Raw genomic sequence first — 17,108 nt, 5'->3', positions numbered from 1 at the left:
TACTCGCCACAGGTAAAGCACTTCAAAGTTAAAAGGGTATGTATACAAATAAGGTACACTGACTGAGCTAGGCTGGTGTGGTAAACGGGGGTTGGAGACAGCAGGTGTCAGCGGTAATGATCTCAGCATATCATGTTGAGGGACACAATGTTGAATAAGAAACAAAACTGACAGAGGCTATAGCACAGAATCAGGTACACTCAGTGAAGAACTTCACCTACCCCATGTGAAGCATGACAACTTTTTCCTAGGATACAGATTTAAAGATGGGTCAAACACAAGAGAATAGGGACCTGTGTGAGAAGAACGTTAGAAAACAGGCTGGAGGAGCAAAATTAAAACCAGGGAGTCCTTCGCTGTTAGCGAGAGTGAACCTGTGTACTGAGGAAATAGAATTAATTCAATTCTGCATCCAAAGTTTACAGAAAAAGACCCATGTCTGCAAACGAGGGCCAGTGAGTAGCTGGTAAGGGCAGGCCCATTCACCCAGCACCCACTACGGAGAGACCACCGCTCCAACTAGAACGTCAGCCTTCCTCAGTGGAGCAGGTTTGCTCTAGAAGGGAGAACTTCAACACACTTTGGCTGACTTACTTAACCCCCACAACCACCTGTGAGGTAACAAACATCTCATTTTACAGATTTAAGAAACCAAGTCACTTTTCCAAAGTCACAAAATAGCTCAACAGTTTGAGCTTCCTGTTTAACTTCATTTCCTACATACGACTGCCTCCCCCACCCCAAGGCACCTGAATGGAGAAGCTCTTCATGTTGAGCCCTGACGTCAGTTTTTGTTTCTAAAATGAGATCTAAACATTTTACATTGATTTTCTTCCTCAACTAACTGCTCAAGGAAAGGCAGCCCTGGAAACAGAGTGCACAGCGCTGTTGTGCTTTGTGCGGTCACATTCAGATAAAGAATCTTTCCGGCAAGCCAATGGCATGCTGCCTACCTTTGCCTGGACTTAGCGAAAGTGACTTGTGCCACCTCATGAGCCACAACACATTCAAATGAGTGACATTCAACTTCTTCCGTAGTTTCCGAGCCCCCTTATGTAGGTGCCAGTGCCAGGACAAGGTTAAACCAAGTTTGAGGGGACAAGTTACGCCGGAGTTTCCCATGTGACTCTGACAGCCAGAAATCAGTCAAAAGCTGAGGCATAACACACTTGCTGGGCAGTAGTTTGGATCCCAGAGCCCAGGAGACACAGCACTCACTTTGTGAAAACATAACCTTTAAACCCTGTCCAGAAATGACATTGAAAACCCAACCAGATTCTGACTTTTATTCTTAGGTCAGAACAGATAAAGTACAGGGAGCGGAGCAGCAAAAAGGGTCTGACACACAATCCAGCTCCCACGGGTCAGCAGGTGAGGCCACTGGTGCAAGAGGCGGATCCCTCAATCCTTGGTAGACCCTCAGAATCTCACTTGGGGCCTAAAGTGCATCTGCTTGGTGGCATTGTTCTTCATTCCCGTCTTCAGCATCCACTTGGATTTCATCCTCTGGACATACTGCATGTCCCGCTCACGCATAAGAGCCGCTCCTGTGGTTGCAAAAGGGACAAGCAACGAGGCAAAGGTTTGTTATTTGTGATCAGAAAAAAATCCAATCTTTACGGAGAATCTCAAGGCTAGTTACGGGGTCACTGGGTTCTTAGATTTAAAGAAGAGCTGCTAACCTGGGGTCTCCGTGTAACAGGAGTGGGGGTTATGTGCACCCAGAACTGCATACGACAACCTGTACCTGTACACATTTCTCTGGGAGAAGCCTCTCTGGTTTTCATTATCTGGAAGGGTCTATAAGCCCCAAAGGTAATGCCCCATCAATCAAAGGTGACAGAGGAAGGTGGAGACTATACATTCAATCAGACAGTAGTCCCTGACAAGAGTAAGATGAAGTCAGTGTCTGCTAGATTTAGGTGGCTTCGCAGCTCATGGGCAAGGCACAGGGAAGGAAGCCACGGGTATATATATAAACACAGCGGCACTGAACACAGATTTTCTCTGTCTAGGGCTTTCCACGACATCCTAAGAGAGCTCTCCTTTGTCCACTCCACAAACCTTTAGTGGACGGATGTTCTCCCCGAGGATCCAAGGATTGAGCTGCATGGAGCAGACACATCAGAATAGATTTAAATAATTTGATATTGATGAGGTTTCAAAGCTTAGCAATCTCTAGGCCCGCTTTATTCCTCTAACTCTTATTACGTTTCCTATGGGAAAACTACAAGGAGTGATAGCTAGCCTTCATTATGTCCGCGTACTGTATCATACGTGCATTAGGACAGTCAACCCACGCAACTCGGCCCGGTGGGTCTCATTATTATCCCAATTTTATAAATGAGGAAACAGAGGCTTAGGTGCCTTGAATTACTCACGCTCATCGTGTAAGAACCGCTTAGTGTATCAAGTAAGTCATGTATGACTCCATAGCTCAAGCTATTGCCACAAGAACACTAGTTAATTCCTCTGTATAACCTCCAGGATAATTTCAACCTTTGTTGACTACTCAGTACTTATTTCTGTAACTACTATCTATATGCCATTTTAGAAAGCTACTGTGCCAGGATTGTGAAGTTTTTAAGTAATGGAGCTTTGGGCTCATTGCCATAAACGTATCCAGTAGTAATGGAAGCTCCCAGAGCCAAGAAGTTAAGTTTCCTCTAGGAGGATCCATAAGGACAACATAAATGGAAAGGACTTCACCCAAACCCCATCTTGTAACACGAGTTTCTGGGCTAGTCCACGGTTTTAAGTATCAACACACCTGTGCTGCCGGTCCATCCCAGGGCTCTGTACTGCTGGAGTATCCGGCCCACGGCCTTCTGATTCTCAGCAATGGCCACAGCTCTTGACAAGCCAAATCGCTGTTTGTAGTATCTCATCAAGGAGCGGTGACCCACTCTGGCACCTGTTTTTCAAAAGAGCAAAATGAAAACACTGAACTGGATAATTCTTCAAGGTAGAGCTACAGAGCAAGGGCTTTCCCAACCAGACTTTTAAGGGTATCTAGCTGGAAAATGGATATGCCAGGAGAAACAATGCTCTACCTGCTCAAAAAAAAGATATTAAAAAACGAAAGACAGAAAATCAAAACGTAAAGGAATTTTTTAGAAAAATGGCAAGTCACTGTTACATGAAATACTCAGCATCTTGTACTTATATAAAATACGCCTTTCTAGAAATTCACACAGCAACACCTACTAACATGAATAGGGCCCAAGGAAGGAGATAAGGGACTTTAACTTTTTTTTTTTCTCTTAATACAAAGATAAAGCACACAATAATCCTGATGCTTAAAATCTTAAAAGTCACAGTCTGGGTCTAGAGTAAACCAATCCACCTTTCTTTCGCTTAAATTCTCTGTGGGGGTGGTTCCCAAACAGGGATCATTTTTTATCTCCAGGGACATTTGGCACTGAATGGAGACATTTTTGGTGTTAAACCTGGAGGGGGACTACCAGCAGCTAGTGGACAGAGGTCAAGGATATCGCCAAACATCCTACAATGCACAGGACAGTCCTCCACAACAAAGAATTACCTGGCCTAAAAGGTCACTGCACTGAGAAACCCTGCCCCATTGTTTTCTACAGGATGGAAATCACCTGGTGAGCTAGAATTTTAAAGGATGATTAAGCTGAATTTCCTCTACAGCTTTTGCTTATCTAGGATCTGGTAAAACTATGCAAGTCAATCATGCTTTCAGAAATGAATTACTACAGGGGCGCCTGGGTGGCTCAGTCGTTAAGCGTCTGCCTTCAGCTCAGGTCCTGATCCCGGGGTCTTGGGAACGAGCCCCGCATCGGGCTCCCTGCTCAGCGGGGGAGTCTGCTTCTCCCTCTCCCACTCCCCCTGCTTGTGTTCCCTCTCTCGCTGTGTTGCTCTCTCTCTCTGTCAAATAAATAAATAAAATCTTAAAAAAAAAATGAATTACTACGGACTACCTAGCCCTTTATAGGAAGAGTGTGCCAAGCCTCAGCTTCGCAGCAGGCGCAGGGGAAGGGGGCAGGCTTCAGCGGTGACTAACTGCAGGCTCCATCAGAGCAGTGACTCTCCCCAGGTGCTCCTGGCACAGTGCTGTCAGCATTACCCAAAGGCATTCGAAATACAACACTGAATACGATTCTCTCACAAGAATATTAACCAAATACCTTCCCAGACAGACATAAACACGTAGCAATTCAACAACAGCATACATACATGGGGCGTGAAACAGCGATTTCCCCTGAGCATGAGTACAGGAACTATGGCTAGACAGAACCACGTGTACAGCTTCTAGGAAAGTTTTACCCTTACATATATAAAACCATTTCTTTCAGAATTTTTGTGTAGAAAAACCATGAACAGGAGACTATAAATATTACAAATGTATTTGCTTTTAGGATTCAGACCTTTCATTTACATGAAAAAGTTCTGTCAGGTTATTTTAAGTCCCTGTACCTGAGGCAAGCCACCTAGGAAATAGTTTGCTTGTTACATAGACATGGGAAAGGAGTTACTTTAAGTCGGTTGTTTTTTGTGATAGGATGCAAGAGATGACCAAAAAAACCCTTTCAATTCAAAGATGATTTGGTTTTTGGATACAAGACGGATGAAACACGTTTCCCTGAACCTGATTCTTCTGGCAGCCTTAGAGGTACCAGAGCTCCTAGACCCCAGGAAATGCGTAAGATGCAGCTGATGGACAGAGACTCAAGCTTAAATGAAGGCTGCTGTGGCAGGAGACCCCAGCACTATTTATTATCATTTTCTATGTATAATAGGTCAGGACGCTCCAGGTTTGCAATGCTCAAAATCATTACATGACAATGTTCGTGATTAGGACAAAGTAAACCGATGTATTTATCTTCTTAAGCAGCATTTGGACATATGTATTATTGAGAAACATCCCTGAAAAGGTTTCATTACTCAAAGCCAAGGTTTCCGCAGCCAGCAGGGGAACTGAAGACACACACAGTCGAGAGCTACCCCTGTCCCATGTCAATGACAGTGAGCCCCCGACAGCAAGCCCCAAGAATAACGTGCTTGTACAGCTCAACTTGAAGGCCCTCCTCAAGGAAAATGGGTAAGTCGTAGTTACGGTAAAGCCACAATCTGTCCATCTATCGTTCACCATAGCAATAACTATGTGTAAAATGTCAGCTCCTACTTAAAAACTGTCCACTCCTACTTAACAAACAGCCTTATAATCGAAGCCATTAGACAGTGGAAACGAAATTACCTCCAACTGTAATTTTCCGAAGATTAATTACACATTCTCGTGGATCCACCACCAGTTTCACCTGGCTCCTCAGCGGCTAACTGGATGTCTTTCACACCAACTTACTCCACAGCAGCTGATGAGCACGAAAGGAAACTAACTCAAGGAAACTCAAGGAACTGAGACAGACCACAGCCTTCACAGTAAATGCTCACAGTGCCCTCTACTGGACGCTCTTTGTCACTGGCTCTGGGATCACCTACTGGATCTGAAATAACTAAATTTAAAACATCACAACTATCGCTTTTGAAACCAGCTGAAAGCAGGCCCTACTAAGTGTGGCTGATTAAATATCACCAAGCTCTCCACATGAGTATCCCTTTCAAATTAGCTTCATGCCAACATCCATGCTAATACAGTCAAGGAACTGAGTATAACTGAAAAGGTTTCTGAATGGTAAATTTGCTCAAAGCCATAAACAGGTGATTGAATACACAGCTGTAAGACTGTTCCTGTTTACTGTGCTTAGTTAGAGACCTCCCATTCTCTTGGTTCATTAGAAAACCTCCCGAGCCAGTACTGAGACATGAGAGCAAACCAATGGACTAGAAACCATCATTTTGCATTATAATCAAGATTGACTGAAGGATGACTAGTTTTTAATATAAGATGATGAAAGTATGGGTGACATGAAGAGAGAGGTACCAGTATAGCTGGAAGAAATTTCAGAATACTAGCAGTCTTTGATTCACTAAGAAAGCTATGTTTTGTTTTTATTTAAACAAATTCTATAATAAGGTCTCAGCAGTCAATCATCTGTGAAGACCCATGAATGTAATGAATGACATGTATTTAGATAATCGTACTGGTGGCTCTTAATCTTCTCCAAGTCACAGATGCTTTTAAAAAACTACAGCATTTCCCCCAGAAAAAAATGTACTTATCCACAGTTAAAAAAAAAAAAATGCATGGCCATACAGGTGACTTTAAAGATTTTTTTTTTATTTTTTTGAGGGAGGGAGAGAGTGTGCATGTGCACTCACAACCAGGGGAGGGGGGAGGGCAGAGGCAGAAGCAGACTCCCCGCTGAGCAGGGAACCCGATTCCAGGCCCTCAATCCCAGGACCCAGACACCATGACCTGAGCCGAAGGCAGACACTGAACTGACTGACCCACACCCACACAAGTGACCTTAATCACTATGGCCTTTCCCCAGGAAAATGCACATACAGAAAAAAAAAAAAAATTGTATGGCCTGGTTAAGAACCTGTGGGGTAAGGTAGTATCTGGCTGCTGGTAAGGTCTTCCCTGAGTCTGTCTAAAAGTACAGTATTTCACAGTATTACCATACTTACCATTCTTCACTACTTCCAAGTCTAATATAAAAGAGCTGTCCTAAGGTTTATCATCTAATATTTTAAAATAACATGACTCAGTAGGTGGACCAGCAGCAGTTAGCAAGGAAACCCAGGCTTTAAACACCAGGGAAATTGGACCTTCAAGTTAATCTCATGCCACTTTCTTCTTTGACTACATGAGGATGTAGAGACAAGCAACCGGCTCCCCAGTGTTTCAGGCCAATGATTCCAAGTCCCTGAGGGGCGTCTTAGCTTCTTAGCCCACAGTGGTTCCTTCTGCTCTGGGGCTCCTAGTCTGCAGCAGGCCCAAGGGAATCAACCTTGCTTTCCTTTTAAAAAGTCACCTCCAACCTCTCACTTAATCACTCAGTCAACACACATTTATCTGGAGACCCTGTGCTGAGATGAAAGAAGCAATCTTTTTCTGAAAAGTAATGGGGGAAGCCAGGCAAGCAAGCCAACAACTACAAAGGAGAGGAATGTTACCACAGATATGCAAGTGTCCAGGGAGCTGAGGAGACTCCACACTCAGCGCAGGAGCTGAGTTCAAAACAGCTGATGGAAGGGTGAGCCCAAGTCTTAAAGAAGGAGTAGCAGTAAGACAGAGAGGCATCAGCTGTGCAGAGTCCCAGAGCGGGGGAAGTGCCCGTGGGCGGGTAGAGGAATAGCACCGGATGCGGGTGCAGCTGGAGAAACTAACTTACCGGAAAAACAATGGCTCTCCCTGGGGGAATTCCAAAGGAAAAAGAAAACAGACTGGTGTATTAGAACAATGCTCTGGGTGGTGGAGTGCAAACCGGATTAGAGATGGACATAAAGTGTCGGTAATGGAGACACAGACAAGTGTTTAAAGAGAAGACAAAGAAATATTCAAAGGCTGTTCAGGATTTGCACTTCGTAATTGTTCCGATGTGGGAGAGGAAGGGAATATCCTAATAAGATGCCCATTTTGGGCTTTGGCTAATCTTAGAAAACTCAATCATCCTAGGAAAATGTGTTTTCTAGACCAAAAAAAACCCCAAAAACCTCCTAAGTTGCAAAATTTTATGTTTAGATGAAAATTTCTCTCAAATAGACTATACTTCTTAAATAGAATATGCTCATCGTTGTGCACATTTTGGGACAGAATATGCTGAAGTTGAGGCAAAGCGAAGCCCCCATTCATGAGGACGTGCCAGGTACTGCTTTACAGGGCCATCTTATTCAGCTCACTCACAGTCTGGGTCATCTGTCTACAGTCAAGGAAGTGGACGCTGATGAGCTAAGGGGCTAAAAAAGATAGTCTTAGAAATTAAGTTATTTAGCTTATTTCTGCCGTAATGTATTGGTATTTTCACCAGAGGAAGACTACAAGAGGTTTTCTGCGATATATTTAGGCCTGTTTTGCTCCTGTGTCTCGCACAGGCCACAATATTGTGCCTGATACCTTTCTCATCACTGTAAGGAGAATTACATCTTCAGGACCGGTTCGGCCTGCCCTTTCCTTCTACTGTCATACTCTAAAGCTGCCCTTTAGACTTAAAAGGCAATTATTCCAAGTTAACGAGGGCCGTCTGTACCTAAGCAGTGATATTCTACATGAAAAGCAAATAATTTAAGACGGCTTCTTCATCACAGTCATCTCCACGAGCAGGAGAGCTGCTCCTGCCCCAGCGTTGCTGCACATCTCCCAAGGCAGGGTAGGGCAGTGGAGGAAAAGGCTTCACTGACTATGATCGTGGGTCAATTATTCAACCTATCTAAGTTGTAGCTGGCTCACAGGTCAAATAAGGATATGAATCTAACCCACAGGCTTGTAAAGATAAAATAATATATCCACCCACCATGCTAACTGCTCAGTAAGTACCACATATTAGTAGGATCTTATTCTCTCTACTGTTCCATGCCCTTTCCTTCTCACAGGTGTCTCATAGCTTCTCCCATTCTTATCAGCTAATCATAACACTGTAAACAATACTGGGTACTTCTCATACTCATGGCTTTTCTTCCCCCCACCTCTTCATACCTGGGATAAATTCCCACATCAGTCAAATGTTCACTAAAGTAGCAGGCACAATTCAGACTTCAAGCCTCCCTGACATAATTAGAATACAAACAGGCAACTGCACACTGTCAACCAGCTACTCCCGGTACAGACTACCGGCTGGAAGTCTGAGCAACATGAGCAAACAGGAATCAGTTCAAAGAGTAAGAGTAGGGCCATGATTTACAAGAAAAACCTAAATGAGGCAATAATAATAATAAAGAACCAAAAGGAAAATGTCTATGTATTTGAAAGGAAATGACTGATCAAAGCATTTGGAATCGTAACAGAAGTAAGCAAAAACACGGATTCAATTTCAACAAAACAGCTCACACAAGAGCTAAGTGGCAACCTTCAGAGTTTACTGTGTATCCGAGAACATAAAACTTAAAGTTTACTTCCCTCAAAATGGGATTGATGCAAACAGGCCTCTCTGATAATCTCACCGGCATTAAGCTATTTATCTTTGACAAATACACTTACCAGAAGGTAGAATCAGCTCCATGGTTTCATCATCATATTCTAATGTCTTTTCTGAGGACAAATCCTCAGTCTCATCAGGGTGCCCCCCTTCCTTGTGATCTGGATAGCTACTCCTGTAATGGTGGCATTAAGAATGGCATTAATAAAAAGACCAATACCTCAAATTTAACTAAAAGACAAACTGTATTTGCAAAATGGCAAACCCACTAGCTACGTAAAAGCAGGGGATAAACAGTTGCAGGGATGGCAGGCTGAAAAGGTGTAGGAGAAAAACCAACTTGGTAGCAACCTCTGTAATAAAAAGTATGCAAGTGACCTATAAACTGAAGATGGACCACAGACCTAAGTGTAAAACGCGAAACTAAAAGAATGCCTAGCACATAACATGGGAGAAAATCTCGATGACTGAGGGTTTGGTGAGGACTTTTTACATACACCACCAAAGGCACAATCCATGAAAGGAATAATGATAAGTTGGACTTCATTAAAATGAAAAACCTTCTGCTCTGGGAAAAACTGTCAGAGAAGTAAAACAGAAGCCATAGGCTGGGAAAAAATATTTGCAGAAGACACATCTGATAAAGGACCATTATTCAAAATACACAAACAACTCTTAAAACTCAACAATAAGAACACAAATCAGATTTTAAAATGGGGCAAAGACCTTATTGGGTACCTCACTAAGATATACAGATTGCAAATAAACATGTAAAAAGTTGTTTCACATCATGTCATCAGGGAAATGCAAAACCAAAATGAGATAACATCACACACTTATTAAAATGGCCAAAATCCAGAACATGACAACACCAAATGAAGGTGAGAATGTGGAGCAATAAGAATTCTCATTCATTGCTGGTGGGAACACAAAATGGTGCAGCCATTTTGCAAGACAGTTGGGCATTCTTGCAAAACCAAACATACCACAGGACACAGCACTGTTTAGTATTCATCTAAAGAAGCTGAAAACATGTCAACACAAAAACCTGCACACTGATGGTTATAGCAGCTTTATTCATAAGTGCCCAAACTTGAAGCAACCAAAACAACTTTCAGTAGGTGTGACTGGATAAACTGTGGTATATCTGGACAACGGAACAGAATTCAGTACTAAAAAGAAATGAACTATCCAGCTATGAAAAGACACAGAGAAAACTTAAATGTATATTACTAAGCGAAAGAAGCCAGTCTGAAAAGATAAGGGGAGAAGAATAGGTGGACTCCATATGACTTTCAGGGCAGTGACACTACTCTGTATGATACTATGATGGTAGACACATGTCATTACGCATTTGTCCAAACCTACAAAATGCACAACACTAACAGTGAACCCTAACGTAAACCATGCACTTGGTGATGATGAGGTCTTAATATAAGTTCATCAATTATAACAAATGTGCCACTAATGAGGGATGTCCACAATGAGGGAGGTCATGCATGTGTGGATTTGGGGGCAGGGGTTATATGGGAAATCTCTGTAACCTTCTGCTCAAATTTGCTGTTAACATAAAATTGTGCTTAAAAAAAAAAAAAACTGAGCAAATGACCTATAACTAAATTCTTTCACCTATTTTTTTCTCTCTAGGAGGGTTGCCAGCTAGGAAGAAGAGGAGAATGTAGAGCTGGAAATGCAGCTATCCTCAATTTAACCATTCTAAAAACAAGTTTTAGAACAGTGCCATCCAACAGAATTTTATGAGCACAGAAACTTTCTATACCTGTGTGTCCAATATAGGAGCTACTAGTTACATGTGCTTTTAAGCACTGAGCTTTGAAATCTAGGTAGTGCAATTAAAGAACTGAATTTTTAAGTTTTAAACTTCATTTCTAATTAATTTAAATAGCCGTATGAATACACCAAGTATTTGCCATATTGGACAGTGCAATTCTAGAAGAATCTCTATGTTCCTAGAAATAGTTGATACACAGAAAATAATTGGAGAATTACACTTTAAAATGTTAACAGTAAGACAGATAACCCAATCCCAACAAAACCAAAAGACAACTGACAAAACGGGAGAAAATATTTCCAAATGACATATCAGATAAAGGGCTAGTATCCAAAATCTACAAAGAACTTATCAAACTCAACACCCAAAGAACAAATAATCCAATCAAGAAATGGGCAGAAGACATGAACAGATATTTTTCCAAAGATGACATCCAAACAGCCAACAGACACGTGAAAAAGTGCTCAACATCGCTCGGCATCAGGGAAATCCAAATCAAAACCTCAATGAGATACCACCTCACACCAGTCAGAATGGCTAGAATGAACAAGTCAGGAAACGACAGATGTTGGCGGGGATGCGGAGAAAGGGGAACCCTCCTACACTGTTGGTGGGAATGCAAGCTGGTGCAGCCACTCTGGAAAACAGTATGGAGGGTCCTCAAACAGTTGAAAATAGAGCTACCATACGATCCAGCAATTGCACTACTGGGTATTTACCACAAAGATACAAATGTAGGGATCCGAAGGGGTACGTGCACCCCAACGTTTACAGCAGCAATGTCCACAATAGCCAAATTGTGGAGAGAGCCAAGATGTCCATCGACAGATGAATGGATAAAGAAGATGTGGTATATATACACGATGGAATATCATGCAGCCATCAAAAGGAATGAGATCTTGCCATTTGCAACGACGTGGATGAACTAGAGGGTGTTATGCTGAGTGAAATAAGTCAATCAGAGAAAGACATGTATCCTATGACCTCACTGATAGGAAGAATTCTTAATCTCAGGAAACAAACTGAGGGTTGCTGGAGTGGTGGGGGGTGGGAGGGATGGGGTGGCTGGGTGATAGACATTGGGGAGGGTATGTGCTATGGTGAGCGCTGTGAATTGTGCAAGACTGTTGAATCTCGGATCTGTACCTCTGAAACAAATAATGCCATATATGTTAAGAAAAAAAAAAAAAGAAGATAGCAGGAGGGGAAGAATAAAGGGGGGTAAATCGGAGGGGGAGACGAACCATGGGAGACGATGGACTCTGGAAAACAAACGGGGGGGTTCTAGATGGGAGGGGGGTAGGGGGATGGGTTAGCCTGGTGATGGGTATTAAAGAGGACACGTTCTGCGTAGAGCACTGGGTGTTATGCACAAACAATGAATCATGGAACACTACACATCAAAAACTAATGATGTAATGTATGGTGATTAACACAACAATAAAAAAATTTAAAGAAAAAAGAAGAAATATCTAAATGACCAATTAATTTAAAAAGGTTTTCAACTACATTAATTATCATCAGGGAAATGCTAATTAAAACCACAACCCAGCCACCAAAATGGCTGAAATGAAAAACTTTTCCTCAATGCAAAAGAAGAATGAGAAATCAGGAGGAAAATGCAAAAGGATGATTTAAGAGACTGGGACTTTTCTGAACACACGTATCTGGAGACTACGCATGCTTGGCATGGTAATTACACACAATTGCTTGTGTAGCATGTACTAGGTCAAAGGCATCATGGCACTAGTAATTAACTGTTCAAAAGCGCCTGGTAAAGATTCCTTGCATCATGGACAAATTATCCAACTTTCTAATTAAGGGTGAATCACCTATGGGATAATGTCACCATCAAATACCTGGGACTGGCCTAGCTCCCCCAGCAACCACCTCAATTCCCTTGGGAGACAGCTTGTGATTCAAGGACTCTCAGGGAAAGCAAGATGTGAAATCTAATTTCAGTCCCTCTGTTCACAAGGTAACTGGCAAAACTGAGCTCCTCACCATTTAAACCACAAAAAAAGAAAAACGAGTTTTCAAGTCAAACTTCAGTGTGGGCCTGAGATCGTCTCTTTATCAGATCTCTTTTATTAAATGTGTGCTCAACTCTCATAGTCAGTTTCTTATCCACAAAATGAGAGCGAACAATCACCTACATGGAAGTTTTACAAGAGTTATAAAGCATATATTGTACTGTGCCGGACACACGTCAGGCACCAGCACACCTAGTACCCATTCAATGCAAATATGAAGACCTCACTTTGCCTCACATTACAAACCGCAGACTTACCTAAAATCATAGAAGTCTGCGAATTCCAAAGCAGCATCGCCATCTGTGAAGAGCTTACAGTGGCTTTTGTCATTCATGTGCGCCTGTACAGCTTCCGTGGAGTAGAAGGACTTCCCTTTCTCATTGCACCACAAGCAAATCTTCCCAACACCAACTTTCTCTCCTGGGAAAATAATTTGAGGACAAAACGTGAGAGGAGCTTTCTGAAGCCAGATTAAGGCTCACAATTTATCTCCACGATTCAAAAAACACAAATCAAGTTTTTGATCTTTACAAAATAAGCACATAATTAAATCAAAGACTGATGAGAAGCAAAAAAACGAATGTTCCCTTAAAACTTGTCCCCCAACAATGTGGTACTTCCTCATTAAAAGGAAAACTATTGTACTTACCCAAATATTTAATCAGTCCTTTAAGATCCGAAAGATATTCTATATCAGGAATAAAGAAGCTGTGGACTTTAGTCATATGAGCCACATTCTTCATAAGAGAGCTTGAATGATGGGGACAAAATAAGCAGTCTGTTACGGGGATGGCACCAATGAGGGGGCCTCCCCCAGTCTCCTCCTCTGCTTCGTCCATGTCCATGGCGTCAGCAAACTCACATTCTAACTCTTCATCAGAATCAATATCTTCCCAATCTTCAAGACAGAGATTTGAAAAACAGTTAGTTTAAGAAAGTGGTAACTGCAATTGAAGAAACCGCAAAGATTCACGAACATGAGATGGGACAGTCTTATATCTGAGGGGGGAGAGAATGCCAGTTACATCCAAGGACAAACTCTGTTACAAGATCTCAATTTTAGCTGGTCCATTTATCCAGACGAGTTTGTGTTGCTAAGAAATTCCTTAATCTTTCTTTTCCAGAGTACAGTAAAGCCCTTGAGGGAGTCTTGTCCTTCTTTCCTAAGCCTGTATGAACACCATCAGGATAACTGGATGTGGGATGAGGGCAGGAAGGAATAAAAAGCTCATAAAATTGGGGCGCCGGGGTGGCTGTTGGTCGGGCGACGGCCCTCGGCTCAGGTCAGGATCCTGGAGTCCCGGGATCGAGTCCCGCATCGGGCTCCCTGCTCGGCGGGGAGCCGGCCTCTCCCTCGGACCCTCCCCCCCGCCCCCAGCTCTCCGCCTCATTCTCTCTCCAATAAATAAAATAAAATCTTTAAAAAAAAAAAAGGTCACAAAATTAAGGAGGCTCGGTGGCTGGCTCCAGCTCCACAGTTCAGGTTAGTCAGCTCATTCTGAAGCCCTCGTTTTGTGTTTTAATCAACTAAGCTAGGTGCAAAGCCATGGTAACTAGAAACCCAGAATTACCAATCCTCCACAAATCGGTACGGCCCGTGGCACGCCCTCCTAGGCGTCTGTCAAATGCCTCCCCATTCACGACAGAGGTCATCCGTTCATTCTGTAACTATTAACAAGAACCTATTCCTCCCGCCCTCGCCCCAGAAGAGGCCCTGAATCGACAACAGTTTACTAAGCAGAATTAACTAAAACTCCCCGTGGGGATGATGGCCAGACGGGTCACTCCAGAAAGGAACTGAAACGGCCCGCACGCCTCATTTTCCCTTAAAAACGAGCACCTCCTCCCCTCCAGCTTCGAGGATAAATCTGGACACTTAAGGGGAGGGCATTACCTTCTTCGTCCAGGTCCTCCTCACCCTCCTCCTCCTCCTCCTCCTGCTGCTTTGCCAACTTCTTCGCCTGCTGTTCAAACCACTGGAGCCGGGGAGGCTTCTCGGCCGGGTCCCGCTCGTGAGTCGCGCGTCCTCCGCGGGCCAGCGCCGCGGGACTCCCGGGCTCCTCCTCGGGCGCCGCGGGGCCCCTCTTGGGAGACATGGACGGCTGAGCCTTGACGGCCCGCTGGATGGCCGCGTTCAGGGCATCCTTGTCCACGCTGTCCACGCCCAGCCCCTTCTCCAAGTTCTTTTCATTCATCATCTCCACTTTCCGATTCACGGCGCGCACCGCCTTCTTCTCCAGCTCCACGTGCCGCCGGGACTTGAGATGGTTTTCGTAGGCGTTGAACGAGGCAAACTTCTTACTGCAGACGGTGCAGTAGGTGGCCGTGCCCTTGCTCTCCTGCTCCGCCACCGCCCGCTGCGCCCGCACCCGCTCCTGGAACCCCTCGGCAGTGACCGGGGCCATGTCGGCCACTTTGCGCTTCAGGTTGTAGCGGTGCCAATCCGTCTTGTAGTGGGCCCGCTGCACGTCCGCGTCGCCGAACGCCACCCGGCAGGTAATGCAGGTGTACGTCGCCATCGCCAGGGCCGAAATAGGAGGCGGCCACGGCAAAATTCTAGCGACGAGAGTCTCGACGCCACCAGACGTTCAAACCTCTATTCGCCTCAGAGCCCCCCACACGGCAAAGAGCACGCTGCCTTCCAGGCCGGGTCTGTGAGAAGTTCCGGCACACGAGGGAAGTTATGCTCAGCTGGACAGGAAGTCCCGCCTCTCGATCTGTAGCTACGTCTTCCGCCGCGGGTCCGGGAGGGCGAAGGAAGGCCTGTAGCTAACCAGGCCCCGCCCAGTCGGCCTGAAGTGGGTGTTGAAGTGGGTGTTGAGTCGGCCTGAGGAGAGTGTTGATTGGACCAGCCTGAGGTGGGTGTTGATTGGACCAGCCTGGAGTGGGTGTTGACCGGGCCAACCTGAGGTGAATGTTGATTGGACCAGCCTGAGGTGGGTGTTGATTGGACCAGCCTGAGGTGGGTGTTGACTGGACCAGCCTGAGGTGGGTGTTGATTGGACCAGCCTGAAGTGGGTGTTGACTGGGCCAGCCTGAGGTGAATGTTGATTGGGCCAGCCGGAGGAGGGTGTTGACTGGGTCCGTGGGGGAAGGTGTTGATGACCCGGCGCCGCGCCCACCAGCTTGCTTTCCCCGTGCTTGCGCGGTGTGAGGTGACGCGCCGAAGGGGCATGCTGCCCCGGAGGAGGGGTCCGGTGGCCGAGCGAAGGTCGGGGCCTCTCCGAGAATCTAGCGCTGCGCTCCGGGAGCCCCGTGAACGGGTGTGGCGAAAGCCAGGCCCGCTGTTCAGAGCAGCCGAGTGCCCGCCGTGCCGGCGGGAGTCCCGGCAAGCCGGGGCCTCGGGCCGGAGGCTGCGGGAATGAGGCCGGGCCAGAGCCTCGGCTTTTCGGGGGCAAGCCCTTCCAGCGGAGGGCGCACCGCTTGAATGAAAAGGTTGCCAGCTAGGAGCACAGCCAAGCCGCTGGCCGGAGACGTGTAATCCGAGCCACGTGGGTCCTCCTCAGTCCAATAGCAGCCCCGGTTTTAAAAATGCAAAAAGAAAGAGATAAGACATATGTTTTATCCAACTCAGTATATACAAATATTGTCGTTTGAACTTGTCATCAATCCAGAAGACGTAACGGGAAACTTGACCCTCGCTCGGGGGTAGCGGACCTCGGGACTTCGGTGTGTATCACAGTCACAGCCCGTCGCAGTTAAGGTCAGCCGCATTTCAGGCGAGCGGTGAACTACGGGGCCCCACAGGCGACAGCGCAGGTGGGGAAAGCTGAGTGTCGAGTTTTAGCAGCTCCTCGGCTCATCTGCACAGCCTAGCCCAACCTGTCAGCCCTGGTACAGAATTGAACTTTGCATGCTCAGAATCCAAGCGGCCTGGAAGACGGACTTTTTTTTTTTTTTTAAGATTTTATTTATTTATTTGAGAGAGAGAGCACGAGAGGGAAGAGGGTCCGAGGGAGAAGCAGACTCCCCGCCGAGCGGGGAGCCCGATGCGGGACTCGATCCCGGGACTCCAGGATCATGACCCGAGCCGAGGGCCGTCGCCCAACCAACCGAGCCACCCAGGCGCCCCAAGACGGACGTTTTTTAGTATGTAGGTCAAGTCCCGTTGCTCTTGTTCACAACCCTCCAGTGGCTTCCCCAGACCCAGAATAAGATTCAAACACCTTCCTTCTTTTGGTCTGAATGTGTGCGTCTCCCCCTGCCTTCCGTCCGTATGTTGAAAACCTAATGCCCACGTGGGGCGTCTGGGAGGCTGCCGGGACTGAACACAGGGAT

At 45.4% G+C, this 17,108-nt stretch overlaps 1 protein-coding gene across 1 annotated transcript; it reads right to left on the bottom strand.

Annotated features, from left to right (window-relative positions):
• Positions 1-1,271: 1,271 nt before the first annotated feature.
• On the bottom strand, positions 1,272-15,490 carry ZNF622 (zinc finger protein 622). Its single transcript, XM_028098091.1, has 6 exons — positions 14,725-15,490; positions 13,480-13,728; positions 13,088-13,250; positions 9,068-9,180; positions 2,771-2,914; positions 1,272-1,547 (listed from the first exon to the last, which is right to left on the bottom strand). Exons 1-6 carry the CDS (start codon positions 15,347-15,349, stop codon positions 1,420-1,422), a joined length of 1,422 nt encoding a protein of 473 aa, XP_027953892.1. The 5' UTR covers positions 15,350-15,490; the 3' UTR covers positions 1,272-1,419.
• Between the last annotated feature and the right edge of the window lie 1,618 nt (positions 15,491-17,108).

The sequence above is a fragment of the Eumetopias jubatus genome, unplaced genomic scaffold (assembly GCF_037043125.1).
Source record: "Eumetopias jubatus isolate StellerSeaLion01/CBP00866 unplaced genomic scaffold, mEumJub1_p1.0 scaffold_5, whole genome shotgun sequence".
Lineage (NCBI taxonomy): Eukaryota > Metazoa > Chordata > Mammalia > Carnivora > Otariidae > Eumetopias > Eumetopias jubatus.
This window is presented reverse-complemented; position numbering and strand designations above follow the sequence as displayed.

Coding starts and splice junctions, on each gene's coding strand:
- ZNF622 (XM_028098091.1), bottom strand. CDS start 15,349: ATGGCGACGTACACCTGCATTACCTGCCGGGTGGCGTTCGGCGACGCG. Junction 2,915..9,067: donor GGAGCTGATTCTACCTTCTG/GTAAGTGTATTT, acceptor TTTGAAAAACAG/GTGCCAGAGTGGGTCACCGC. Junction 1,548..2,770: donor GGGATGGACCGGCAGCACAG/GTGTGTTGATAC, acceptor TTGCAACCACAG/GAGCGGCTCTTATGCGTGAG.